General features: G+C 38.3%; 1 protein-coding gene across 1 annotated transcript in view; it reads right to left on the reverse strand.

Annotated features, from left to right (window-relative positions):
- Positions 1–14,947, reverse strand: part of LOC103387458 (zeta-sarcoglycan) — a 55,682-nt gene that overhangs the window by 6,907 nt on the left and 33,828 nt on the right. The window contains exons 6-7 of the mRNA XM_008322126.3: positions 14,423–14,495; positions 397–520 (exon numbers count right to left, since the gene is read on the reverse strand). Coding sequence (XP_008320348.1) covers positions 397–520; positions 14,423–14,495 — 197 coding nt within the window. The remainder of the gene's footprint in view (positions 1–396; positions 521–14,422; positions 14,496–14,947) is intronic.

Genomic DNA, 14,947 nt, shown 5'->3' on the forward strand with positions numbered 1-14,947 from the left:
CATTAATCACTGCAGTAATTATCCACTGGAAAGCCCGTTTGCATTTGGCTTCACTTTAGCTTCTGCATTTATTCATGTTGAACTGGAGTGGTGACTTTTTTTTTTCTTGGCATGACTGTGTGTTTGGTTGAGTCAAACATGCTTTACGGAGGATCAGCTGTAAAAGCACGTCTGATTATTTGACTGTTCCCACTCACAGTTCAGCTTCCTGTTCTAGCTTCAAAACCAGGAAGTTTTGTTCGGTGTATATCAGACGTTCATCGAACAGCCAGTTTAGTTCACTACCATGTAAAAGCATGCAATATTTGCAACAAGTGAACTGAATGAATGAAAAATGAATGAGGACGAGAGAATGTAATGGCTTGAAAGATCATTCTCCAACTCCCCATCCCTCACCTCTCCGTCTGTTGACTCCAGCTGAATGTCCTTTCGACTGCTGACCTTCAGCTGCCCTTGAGCTGCACTCACATCCACTCCTCTGGGAGCCTCCATGGTCAGGGTACGTGTTGGAGACTCCAGCCTGACAAGGCAAAAAATATATAAAATAGATGTCTCCACATTTCAGAGATTTAGAGCATGAAGCGATCGATTTATTTAGTTTACACTTTCTGGGGGTTTGCATTATTTAAACTTTGCCTTTCAGTAGTATTTTTATAGCGAGCAGAGAAGTTACATTAACTTTTCCCCCCCACAAAGTTCTGATTTCTCTGTAGAAAAGATTTACAGCAAGTGGACTAATTTCATGAGTCGTATTTGAAGATGTTTCCTGTTTGACTTCCATGCCAGGTGTCACCCGGTGCCTGATTTAATTATTTACTAGTTATTAAAGGTGCTTTTCGTGTATCTCCTCTCAATATGCTAATTGAGAATTGCTACTAAACTGCCTGTAATCAGGTGATTGTGACCTTCAGCGACAAAGAAGGAGCTAATGGAATTTGCATTTTTCCTCCCGTGAACTATTTGTTTACACGGGGAAAGATAAGTGCGTAAGCCAATCAATGTGGAATGTATTTTCATAACTCATAACCCATTCAAATTGATTTTCCTCGCACCGTCCTACCCAAATCTGCTTTTTCAATGCATTTTTAAATGGGAGACTTAAAACGGAGCGCCGTTGAAATCGCTTAAATCTCCATAACCTCTGAAAGTGACACACATTCTGGATTATGTGGTACTGCAGTAAGGCGGAGATTGGAAATGAAAAGGAAATGAATTCCATCTGCATGTGAAAAAGCCTCTTTGACTCCTAATCAGCTTTGAGTAGATACAGTTTGGAGAGAATCTATGAAACGTGGGTTTGACCCACCGCAGTTGGTGCTCTACACTAGTGGGGATGACGGTTGTTGATTTTTTCCTCCTCAAGTAGCTCAGCTAAAAAGAGAAACAACATCCACCAGTCCTGTATCTGGCCTTTGTCATTTCCTTGCTTTTCTAACAAAGGGCCAATAGACGGCACTGAGAGTTTTACGAAGGCTGTCAAAAAGGTACGCGTCATACCTCCCACAGTATATCCAATAAACCAGTGGTTCTCAAACTTTTGAGAAAAAAAACAACTGAGAAAACATTGATCTCTCTGAGTATCACCATGATGACCAACATTAGAATACAGCAGCAGAGGCCTTCACTGTTAGCTTCCACCACAGGAGAGATGTTTAAATGTTGTATTAATGTGCATGGTATGTTTCAGATTTATTCAATTGAAAATGTAAATGTGAAAATATGAATTTCCCCAACGTACCACTAGAGAGTGCTCATGTACCACTGGTGGTACCCGTACCACAGTTTGAGAACCACTGCAATAAACTACCCTTTCATCCAGTTTTCTTTACTCTAGTACACAGTCAATTCATTTGCTGTTATTTACACACACTGCAGGAGAGTTTTAGCAACAGCTTCATGCTTAAAATACCATCTCAACATCAAGCATGTGTTTGTGGAGGCTTCAGTTCCAGTGTGTCAGACGCCTGACATGACGTGTCAGAACAGATTCTGCTGCTGTTGCTCTTCCAGACAACAATGGGGTTTTATTTTCTGGAAACTTGATTTATCTTGATTAATTGTGATTAATATAGATCATGATTAATCCTGATTAATACACAGCTACCCTAAGATACTACTACAGTCAGAAGACAGTACATTTTCAACAGCCCTAGTCTTTACTTCAGGGGCTAGGAACCTAAATAAAGTACAAATACCCAAAGTAGGATTAACAAGAGGAGTTATTGAGAAGTTGTCACCAAAGAAGACTGCCCTGAAGATTTTTATATATGATTTTTCCTTTAACTTTTTTTTAACAGCTGTAGTATTAAACACAACACTGGACCTTAAATCTCTTGATACTCAGTGTGTGTTTTTTTTTTTCTGCTCTCCCTGCCACCCATTGACTTCATGCTTCTCTAACCCGTTGTGTGCTCACAGAGGCTCTTCTGCATTGTAACAACTAGTTACCTCTGTGACTGTGGCCAGTCCATCATCTCCAGCCAGTCTGGTCATTTTTCCTCTGACCTGTGGCGTCAACAAGACATAGTCTGCTGTGAGAGCTGCCACTCATGGGCACTCACTAGATGCTGCTTTTTTATTATCTTTTGATCCATTTTACTGCGGCCTCATGCACCATTCAAAATCATCTGAAAAACACCTTTCTTCAACTCCATCATCAGTTCTTCTCCATCTTGTCTATCTGCTCCCTGATTGGCTGATTAGGTAGCTGGTCTGGTGTGTCCTAAAGAAGGTTGCTGAGTTTAGCTGTGCCACAGAAACAGCCCACCTCCTTTAACTCCCTCAGATATCTGATGTGCACCACAGCACTCAGTCTCAATAATTGAAATAATTATTCGTCAAGCCTTCACTGATTACCTATTGTTCAGAGTGAAGGGCCGTTAAGACAAAGTAATGACAACTTAAGTGTTGGTGCTTTTAACTTTGCAGGACACTTTCATTATATCTGCTCACACACACAGTCTGAACGTCTACCTTTAAAGGACATCACACACACGTTTTCACGTCTTCCACGACAGAATCATCCGCATCACTCATCGTTTACATCCACCGTGGAGCCGTGGAGAGTTGTAGCCTTCCTCCTCATTAGCAAACTTTTTAGTCCCAGCAAGGACCAACAGTCCCGCCAAGGTCAGTGCGTGTTCTGCTAATTCTGGCCAGAAGACAAAGCACTCAATTTCCAAGAGTGCTCATTTCAGATACAGTCCAAAATAAAGCATTACAGGAATTGTCTGTGGTGCTCTTAAAACACCTCACAGCATTGTTCAGTTTAATGTGAGGGGCTGTAGAAGCAGCGGTGTGACGTTTCTGCTTCCTGTTGACACTTCATGACAACAACTCCTGAATTTAGCAATTCATATTGAACATTGTTGCTGCAGAAAAACAGAACAAACATTTCAGTATTAACAGTAAGGATTCATTCTTGGTGCCAAGTATGTGACACAAATTCTTTAGAGCAGGGGTGTCAAACTCATTTTCACCTGGGACCACATCAGCAATACACTTCCCCTTGAAGGGCCGGTTGTAAATGGAAAACTGTATAAATCAGGGGTCCCCAACCCCCGGTCTGCGGACCACTACCAGTCCATAGGTTATTTGGTATCGGGCTGCAGTGAGACACAGTGAAAACATTTGCTAAATTTTGACTAATGTACTTAATTTAAAGAAAATCCAGTCATATTTATTTACTTACTGGCAATATTTTAAAACAATATGTCATTCAGATTCTGATAAAACTAGAGTCTAAAAGATGATTTATTTTGAAAATGTAATGACCCTTCAATGCTCAGCACCTTGGTACTAGTCTGTAGTAACAGGTGGTACTGGCTGACCAGTCCTTGGAACAAAGAAGGTCGGGAACTGCTGGTATAGATGGAACTGCTCCATAACAGACTAATACATGTTTCTGCAATTGATTATTATTTATTCAAGCTAAAAATATTGTTTGTTGCTTTGTAATAAATAAGTGTTTAATCTCAGGTTAAGAAACTCTGCTGCATGGACTTTACTAAAGGCTTTTTAGGCTTTAGAGCAATATTCACTTGTGGTTGTTGGTTTTCGTATTTATTTGTTTTTACCAAGTATTGTTTTTATGTCTTTTATACATATTTTAAAAAAAATCTTTTATCATTGGTTCTTTTGGTCCTCTCATACATAGCTAAGGTTAAGCTAACCTTTAGGTATATAATTATTAACTTTTAGCTATCTTTTTGGTTGTATTTAATATAGCCCTGAAGTCCATTTCTGTGTTATGGTACCTTTGACTTACACTTGCAATATTTGCTCTGGTATTTAATATAAACTCATTTAATCTTTAAGAAAATCAATACGTTTCAGTATTGATTTTCTAAGTTGCTTTCAATGACTTCTAAATAAAACATACAGCTTTAATAGGTGTTTTCTAATAGAAAAACAAATACATCTAAAATGAAAAAAGCCAAAATATTTTAACAGTGGCTTTTTGTAGCTGTTCAGGAATGGATTTTATTTTTTTAGAATATCAGCATACATTGCTTAGGCTTTTCATTTATATTTCTGTGAAAGTTTGGCTAAGTCAATTTTATTTTTACAGCCCAAATTCACAAAACCCATTCAGTGTCAGTGGACTACATTAAAATTAAACAGGTAAAACATTGGGCTACGTGTAAAAATCAATGTAATATTGATGTTATATCAACAAGACAAAGTCAAATTATATTAGATCACACACGCAGTGATGCTGCGTTCACCAGAAAGAGGCAGAAAATAAGATAAAATGCAGGAAGTTTCAGTGGTTCAGTTGCAGGGTCCAAGACCATTCTTGAACCCTATAGGTTTGACAGTCAGTACTGGAACTATTGAGTTGGCTTTTACAGCATAAGCTGTCCTGATTGGTTGAAGACTCATTAAAACTCACACAGCATCCAAAAAAAAAACCGTTGGCGATGATATCAACGTCAACGTCACTGCAAAGAGTTTTTATTTTTCATCATTAAATTCCCTGACAGTAGTTCCTGGTACTAATTCCTGTCTTTTTTCTGTTCATGTTGTGGCTCTAAAGCATCGTAACCATCAATTATCTTAATGTTTAATTAAATAAGTGATATGCAGTGAGTTCATGGAATAATGTTATTAGGAAACTCAGGAGAAAAAAACAGATCAGTACAAATTAGATGAAAGATCACAACAAGATCACTGTGTTTCTGTTTGTCTGATATTAGGAGCACTTAACCCCCAGGTCCAACTTATGGGACGCAGATTTAAATAATGTAAATTCCCCCTGGATGCAGATTTAAGGGAGCGCTACAACATTTGTTCAAAGACTGATCTAATCTAATAAACTCATTTAAATATTATTATATTATATTTTTTAAGGTCACAGTGCAAGCTGAAATTACCTTTTTAAATATTTTCAACAAATTAAACAAAAACGTGGCTCTTTATTTCAAACTTCCATATGACTGTATCTCAGCAATGATAAAGTACTTTAGTGTTTTTTCAGTCATCAAGGCCGTTTTACAGCATACTCTGTCTTTCATCCTCAGCACCATCCAAACAGCTTTTATATTTTTTTGCCGCATTTACCATGACATTTACATCAACAGAAAGGTCACAGTGTATCACACAGTGACGGAGAACAGGAGGGTGAGAGAGAGAGAGAGAGTGCGCTGTTGGACTGCACATTCTAGATGGACAAAGCCGGTGTCACAGTGGATGACGTTAATTAAAATAAACAAGGTTTACTGTGTCTGTAGCAAAGGTAAAGGTTAGCTTTGTTTTCATAGGTCATTGTGATGATTGTAGACAATGCTAATTTAAAAGAATGCAGTAAAATGACAACGGTCTGGAGCAGGGGTCTCAAACTCAAATGTGTTTGGGGGCCACATTATTAGACGTTCTATACAAAAAGAATTTTTTTTTTTAAAGTTGTTTTTGTTTAATACTCTATAGGGGCGGATGCGACACGTTAAGCTTTGTAATTCGGACCGCCATACTTTTCCAAATTATAAAATTTATTTATATTACCATTATGCCTTTTCCCCACAATACCCATGTTTCCCCAATAGAAAATGATAAAAGCATTTTAGCATTTTAGCCTTTATGCATGACTTTTACATGTCATTTATCTCAGTTCACACGAACGCTCCATCTATCTGCTCCTGACCCATATTCCCCCATACTCCCCCCATATTCAAATTAGGACAAATTGTGGCCCGAGAAAAATCCTCTTCTCACTGTAAATGTAAAGATCTACATAAACCAGCAAATAAAACTGTTGAAAATAATAAGAAATTCTCAGGCACAAAATCAAATAATTATTGACTACTATTAATTATGGGCTGGATGTTGCAGGTTCTTGGGCTTGAAGTGGCCCACGGGCCACGATTTGAGACACGAACTGGACACAGTGATGTCAAAATGAATACAGTAATATAAGTGGGAAATTAAAACTTGTAGCTTAAAGAATTACTTTTACGGTAATTTGTCAGCTCAAAATTCAGTAAAGTAAAGAGAGGAAAAAAAATCATCTGTGGATAATGACGGAAAATATGTTAATTAAAATTGTAATATTGTAATATATATATTGACATAACTTTACCACTATGTCAGTGGAAATGTTAAAGCAGGATTATTGTGCAGGAGCCCTAACTGGAAACAGGTTTTATTATTTCAAATAAAAACATAAGCTGTCTGTATTTTTTTTTTTTTTTAATGACGGAAAATATGTTAATTAAAATGTACAAAATGTAATATATATATTGACATAACTTTACCACTATGTCAGTGGAAATGTTAAAGCAGGATTATTGTGCAGGAGCCCTAACTGGAAACAGGTTTTATTATTTCAAATAAAAACATAAGCTGTCTGTATTTTTTTTTTTTTTATTTCTAGCATCTTCCTTGAGTTTTGGAAGTTTACTCACCACCTTAAAAACCATCTAATGTATAATTCTAGGTTTAGAATTTTTAATGGAAAAATGTTTGTGCCTGCTACAGAAGCTTAGATGAACAATTCTTCTCCACCTCAACTTTGCAGAAGTCAAATTATGCTTTATATGGACATGATATGTTGGGAGATATATTTGTATATATATATCTATATATGTAGTGTGCAGAGGAAGCTGTGAAGGCTGAGTGGGCTTTGTCGTGAAGTTAAGTTTTGACAAGAGATAAACAATGTGATTGTGGACACCCCCGTATGTTTTAATTAAACTGCACACAGCAGATGTGATTATCTCTCAGTAATAAAGCAAATATAAAAAAAATCCCTTGTTCATTATACCAGCCCAAATATAAACTAAACTAACGATGAATCTGCCCGACGTCTGTCTGTCTCACACGGTTTTCAATGCTCCGTGTTTCCATCACCCTCAGCAGTTTCATATGGAACACATTTTCTCAGCTGACTCATTATGGACAGTTGGCTAGTGTGAGACCAAATCATTTCTCACCTAATAATCACTCTTCCATCCTCCTGTGGGGAGACGTTCAACCTCTCCTCTGAGCAGTTTCAGCAGACTGCTCTCTCAGAAAACAACTGTTATTGCACTTCAATAGGAAAACATATGAACTTCCTGAAAAATAACTCTGGATTTACATACTCTCTGGATCTACATAACTGTGGATTTGATGTAAACACAGGTTTGCTTTGTTAGAGACTTCCTTCGCTCTAATTCCAAAGCTAATCAACCCTTATTAGATTAGATATAAGATATAGCCTAAATCAATGGACCCCAATAGCGCCCTCTTTTTGTAGATGGGACATTGTCCAATAAAAAGCAATAAAATAAAATTTTAAAAGAAAATATGGAAATTCAAATCTAACCCTCCTGTACCACAGCGCTACGACTTTGGAAACCACTGGCTTAAATCTAACTAAATACACATGGACAAAAGAAGAGTTTTGTCCAGGTTTAGTCTCACAGTCTGTCACGTGTTCTGTTCGATTCTGTTAAAGCAAACTCCATATGAGATGCTATGCACATTTCCCCCACTTGGTCAAGACAGACTTACGCACTGGTAGAGAAGCCCTGTTTTCCTTGCATCACAGAGGAAAAGTAAAGACAACAACAGTCTCCTTCTGCAGTTCATCTCATAGCCACAACACTGGAGGTAAAGGTCTGAGCACAGTAAAGTGAGTGTGTTCTCTTCCTGCTTTTATCTCCTTAATGAAGCTGTCACTCCGGCGTGGACACAGCTACGGCTCAGACAATCCTGAAAGCAGCCCGGGCGATGCAACTGGATGCGTTGCAGACAGACTATAAAGGCATGACACAGGAGGACCTCGGCTAGTGGAGCACAGAAAATAAAAAAGAAATAAGGTTGTTTGGGCTGCACCTCTGCTTTTCTGTTCAGAAAACAGACCAAACTTCGCTGTCGACTCTGCTTTGGCTTGACTTTAGATTTGTCTTCCTGCAGTGTCTGTGTTTGGACTCAAATGGATACATGGAGATTGTTTGCAGTATTGATCCAAGACTTTTCTACTCTCTGTTCTGAACAGACACGTCTCTACAGGTTGAGGATAGAAGAAAGAAGCGAATAAAATGTACACACTGTACAGAAAGGAATATAAAAATGTGTGATCCTGCAATTCTCCTTGAAAGAAATTTAATTAGACAATGGCATCTAAAAAAATTTAAGTTATTAAAAAGAGAAATGGTTGAAAAGTATAAAATGTCAAATATAATGAAAAGAATTACAAAAAAGTCCTTTGAGTCATGTGTAAAATCTCCACTAAATATTCTGTATGAGCGTGTGTTCATCTGCAGTGACGCTTTCTTTTCTTTTTTAAATTCGGGTGAAAATGTTTATCGATAACAATGGGTGGCAGTTCTGCCACCTACTAACCCAATATGAACCACCTGTCTATAAAGAGCGACTCCTTAAAAAGATAGTTCTTCTAGACTAGATAATTATAAAAAAATAAATTACATCAACCGAAAACAACAAACTGCAACATTTGTTAAAAGGAAGATACAACTGCCAAAACTCAAGCAAGTGACTAATGATTAGCATCTTGGTAAATAACACATAGGGGAAAAAATTTAAAAGTAAGCGTGTATATATATACAGTATATATAACAAAACATCACTAGCCAAGTAAAATTAAAAAGTTACCGAAAAAGACTTACAGCTTACAGCTAAACTATCGTCTCCTCACCGGTAAAGGTAAAAGAAAATCTTAAAACAATCTCCTATATTATCAACAAAATATAATTTGTTCAAGCAAATGGTGAAATTTGATTGGTTCTGACGTTTGCCTTTCAGGTATGCACGGTCAGGTTCTTGAGTCAGACAAAGTTGGACTTAAACGGTGGGAAAAGTGAGAGAAAAAGTAAATGTCAGAGAGTTTTTATGTGGGTGAGTCAATCTTTTCTGAAGCTGTGGCTGTAATTAATAAATGTGATGTCATCATGTCAGGCGAAAAAACTGATTTACACCGCCATATTCAATTAAAAGGCCATTCTCCCTGGTTATTTACTGACTGTGCCATCACACAGTATAACGACGAACTGTTGGCGCAACATGGGAGTGGAGTCGAGATTAACAAGATAAATAAAGTGTGAACATTCGATGTTGACGGATGTAACACTTGGACTGAAGATAACTAACAATAAAGGGGTTAGAGGCCGGATATGAGATCCTGTTTGTTTCGTCTTATTCCATTATTTTAGACTGTATTTGAGCTGTTGATTAAAGAATCATATTCATAAAGAAGGTTAGGATTTTCCTCTTGTCTATTTTTTTTTTGTCTTTGGTATTTCCTCATGGATTCACTTTTGTTGTTCTGTTGTGTCCTTCACGGTCTCCGTGCAGATGTAATCCTCAGCATTACGTTTTTATGGCAGTTTTTATGGACGGATTTTAAATTTTAAAGTCTCTCTGGGACCTTGTGAATCCAGATGGTCTTTGTCACTTACTTAGTCGGGTTTAATCACAGCGAGTGAGTACAAAGGAGGAGGAGGAAGAGGAGGAGGAGAAGACTCGCACAAAACCATTCACAAACTCCAGTTGCCCGTTGACTCAGCCTTTCACAGGAAACTCTCAAATCTTTGGAGTGTAGAAAACAAATTGAAATTGATTTAAATGGAGGAGGTGGAGCTCTTTTAGGCATGAAATGGAAAAGAAAAACAGTGATGTTCTGCAAAATGTCAGAGGAGTTGGTTTAAATGACGGGTGGTTCTACCGACAATCCAACAATATGCATTCAATTAGTTTTGTTATTATGCTAATCTGATATATTAGCATGCTGTTGCAAGCTGAAAAAAATATGAATAATATTTTCAGTGGAGTTAAATTTGACTGCAAAAAAGACAGTCCGACAGAGCTGGTTATGCCCCCTTGTGGGGTAGTGAGGTAATGCACTCCTAACTGGGCCATCAAGCCCTCAAAATTCAGAATAAAATGTTTGGTTCTGACTAATGTAAATTTTAAATCTTTTTGTCAGGCACAGTGTGACCAGGAAAAGCCTTTGATTTTCATTGTAAAAACATTTTTAAATAGCGCAGATAACTGATAACACCCATCACAAAGTCGTTATCTAACTAGCCGTTTTCACGACTGCACCAAACACACTGGGCTAGTAATAGCTCGATTTTAACCAACTTTGAACTGGACTTTTTATTTCATGGTAGTTTTTCGTAAACGTGTTTTCATGATCCAGCTTAATCTCAAATTGACATTTAGTGACAATCAGTGGCAATCAGAACACCTTGCTGACATCACCCATCTATCGATCCTTATTTACTTATTATTTATCATCATCTGCAGAGGTGGGTAGTAACGAATTACACTTCGTTACATTTACTTGAGTAGGTTTTTCAAAATAAAATACTTCTAGGAGTAGTTTTAAATCACTATACTTGGTAGAGCTGGAGTAGATTTATAAAGAAAAACAGTACTCTTACTCCGCTACATTAGGCTATACTGAGCTCATTACTCGTTACAGAGATACTGGATAAAGCTTTAACTATATTCTCTATAGATCCATGATCCAGTATCTCTACTTTTATTTTGCCAGAGAGTGACCTCCGCCCAAGGCTCTACCGCGCGACTGTGACCAATGAAATGTAGCCCTTGCTGCGCGGTCTCGTCACGTGACCATACTCGATCTCGGTGGCGGGACGGATTAGTTTCGCGGTCAATATCCACCACAGCAGAAAATGGCGGAATCAACGGTCAGCAATGCTGACAAAGACAAGGAGGCACACCTGTGGCCTCGTATTGAAAGTACGTTTACGAAACAAACAGTGCGAAACAGCAGTTTCATCGTGCGGTGTCTTCTGTGTCGGCCCAAACAGACGGATATTTCAGCTTTAAAAAGCTCATCGTCCAATCTGAGGAAACATGTTGCGGTAAGTTTGACCAACAAATGTTTTTTTCCTTTTTGCTGTGGATAGGCGAATGTTTGTCCTGTTAGTTTTGTCCCTGTTACATGAGTGCTCTGTGCTGAGCTCGATCTGCTTGTAGCCTCAAAGACGTGTTTTATCCACAGGTCCAGAGCTTTGGTTTTGTTACTCGGCCTGTAATTTAGGTTATTTCGTAAATATTCAATTCTTTATGTACTCGTTGATGGGATAAACTCTCCGCTGTAATTTTGTTTATCTGATTGAATGCAAGATTTTCTTTTGGCCTTTTATAGCCTCTTGCTGCCCCCCAGTGAAAGAGCAGTTAATTGTTCTACCTGTCACATTGGCACAGAAAAACAAAGACAGATTAACATTATGTTTTTGTAATTAAAACTGAAATAGACCTTTTCTGGTTTATCTTTTTGTCCAATTTTTGTAATGCAAGATCTAATCTTCGGTGGCAGTTTGTGCAGCAACAGGTGAATGACCTTTTGGTAGAGCTGGAGTAGATTTATAAAGAAAAACAGTACTCTTACTCCGCTACATTAGGCTATACTGAGCTCATTACTCGTTACAGAGATACTGGATAAAGCTTTAACTATATTCTCTATAGATCCATGATCCAGTATCTCTACTTTTATTTTGCCAGAGAGTGACCTCCGCCCAAGGCTCTACCGCGCGACTGTGACCAATGAAATGTAGCCCTTGCTGCGCGGTCTCGTCACGTGTCCATACTCGATCTCGGTGGCGGGACGGATTAGTTTCGCGGTCAATATCCACCACAGCAGAAAATGGCGGAATCAACGGTCAGCAATGCTGACAAAGACAAGGAGGCACACCTGTGGCCTCGTATTGAAAGTACGTTTACGAAACAAACAGTGCGAAACAGCAGTTTCATCGTGCGGTGTCTTCTGTGTCGGCCCAAACAGACGGATATTTCAGCTTTAAAAAGCTCATCGTCCAATCTGAGGAAACATGTTGCGGCAAGGTTGACCAACAAATCTTTTTTTTCCTTTTTGCTGTGGATAGGCGAATGTTTGTCCTGTTAGTTTTGTCCCTGTTACATGAGTGCTCTGTGCTGAGCTCGATCTGCTTGTAGCCTCAAAGACGTGTTTTTATCCACAGGTCCAGAGCTTTGGAAGTTTTTGTTACTTGTGCTGTAATTTAAGTTATTTCGTAAATATTTAATTATTTTGTACTTTTTATTTCATTGATTTTTATTTTTTTATTGGAGTACTTTAACTTACCAAAAGATTATTTTATATTGTAAGGTATTTAATTAATTAGTTTTGTTTTTTATTTTGTTGATGCGATATACTCTCATACATAATACATCTAAATACATAATACATAATACATAAATACATCTAAAAAAATAGTTACTCAATAGTTAGTACTTGAGTAGCTTTTTCACAATGTACTTTTTACTCTTACTCAAGTAATTATTTGGATGACTACTTTTTACTTCCACCTGAGTAATATTATTCTAAAGTAACAGTACTTTTACTTAAGTACAATTTTTGGCTACTCTACCCACCTGTGATCATCTGATCCTAGTGTAATCTCCGTCCCATCTGCTCATAGTAAACCATTGTTTACTAAAATGTCACCTTCAGGTACAAACCAGTGTTACTACGATAACTACTACTATTATTATTATCAACTCTTATCACCTGAGGCTTCACTTCATAATTGTGTTCAGATACTTGTGTTACTGTGTTGAGATACGTGTGTTACTGTGTTCAGATATTTTGTTACAGTGTTGAGCTTCCTTGTCTGTACATCTTATACTTTTATTCCTCTTGTGTAAAAATGCTTCATTTTGCTTTTATGTCCAAAATATTAAGATGGACAGGTATTCTGATCAACCCTTCAATGTGTTCATATATAGTATGAAAGTGTGTGTGTGTGTCCTTCCTGCGCAGCTCATTACCCCACAAGAGCACGAGGTCTGCTATCTCTGATTGCCTTTTTAACCTTGGGAGATACTGTTGGAACGTAAAGAGCAGTCAGTTATAAATAAACTGCCCGGGTGTTTATTTATTTCAGTATTTAGATATGAAGAATGTTTTGTTTTTTCATTTCTAAATAAAAAAATACCCAATGTGATAAACAAGAGCAAAATGCAGAAGCTTCATCAAAGTTTCGTTTTCCCCTTGTTTCCTTCTCCAGATCACAGGATGAATACTTTCCTGTTTCGTTGGAGATATTTCAGAAATGCGTTAATGAAAGTCATTTTGCCAAGTGCCTGCAGAAATGACAGATATTTTTGTGTTTTAATGGAAGCCCAACAAACACAATTAAACCGCTGTAATGTCCAAATGAAATATCTTTAATGAACAGGTCTGATCGCCACATCGCTGTCTGCGTCTCTCCACTGTTCAGTTGCCTCTCGTTAAGATTTCTAACACATTGCAGATGGTGACCACAGAGCTCAGCCTCTGTGTGTGTGTGTGTGTGTGTGTGTGTGTGTGTGTTTAAAGTGAACCTCATCAGTATTCCTCTCAGTCAGGAGGAATTAGCTGCCAGAACACTGCTTTTTCTGCCAACTTTGATCCCGGCTCTTCCTTCAGGATCAGTCAGTCGGACGACAAACTACACTCGTTACAGCTCGTTAATGGAGCGACGGCGGGTGTGGCGCCTCGGGCTGAGCTCGGCCCACAGATCACGTATGTACACCTGAGTGTGCCGGTGCAAATAAGCATCAGCCTGAGCCCCTCGCTCTGGGCCCTTTGCACACTTTAATCAATTCATGACTGCTATAGAGTGTAACTTACTAATTAGCTCGCCCATCAGCTGTGAAATTAATATAGTGGTCAAGTCCTAAATTTGTGTGATAACGAGCCAACTGCTAGATGCCAAAGTTCTTAAAAGAGGCTGCCGGAGCACGCCGATGCCGATGAATAATGGTCTCGGCCACGTGTGCGTTTTTTCTTTCTTTTGGTATAATTGAGGGCAGACACAGGTTTTAAAATGCCACGGAACATTCATTCATCATCATTACTTGAATATCTTCATTTGTCATTTAGCAGGAGTGTGAACACGTGACATGGTGCTTTAATGAATTTCTGTGGAGGAGGTGAATGTGAACTTACCTCAGGTCCTGAGAGGTCTTTGCCTGAATCAGAGGAGTTTCCACTGAATGTCCAAATGCAGCACCTTCAGAACCTGCAGAGACAATGTTCTCTCCCTGATTCCAAGGACACACTGGTTCACTGACACTGAGTTTGAGACAGTCTTCATGTGTTTGACTCCACAGGGACCAAGACTCCGCAGTTAGCGTGCTTGTTTTACAGCAAAGTATCTCTATAACTAAAGATAAAAATATCTAAAAATGACTGTAGCTACAGTATGACTGGGACAGTGAATGGTTGATTGTCGTCATTATTGGCTGTGTGAAGGACGAATAAATTCACCGTGCCCTTGTGCATTGATCCTTAGGTAGCACTCCAACCCACACACGCCCCTGAACATGAATGAGCATTGCAAATAGAATCAAAAGAAGCATTTTACTGCATTTGAAATAATTTGTTTGGTCATCAACCTTACCAAAATGCAAAAAACCACCAACAATGTCTTCCTTTAAATTGGAGGAAGGGTTCATGAAAGAGGAAACTGTG

This window comes from Cynoglossus semilaevis, chromosome 1, assembly GCF_000523025.1.
Source record: "Cynoglossus semilaevis isolate Cse_v1.0 chromosome 1, Cse_v1.0, whole genome shotgun sequence".
Classification (NCBI taxonomy): domain Eukaryota; kingdom Metazoa; phylum Chordata; class Actinopteri; order Pleuronectiformes; family Cynoglossidae; genus Cynoglossus; species Cynoglossus semilaevis.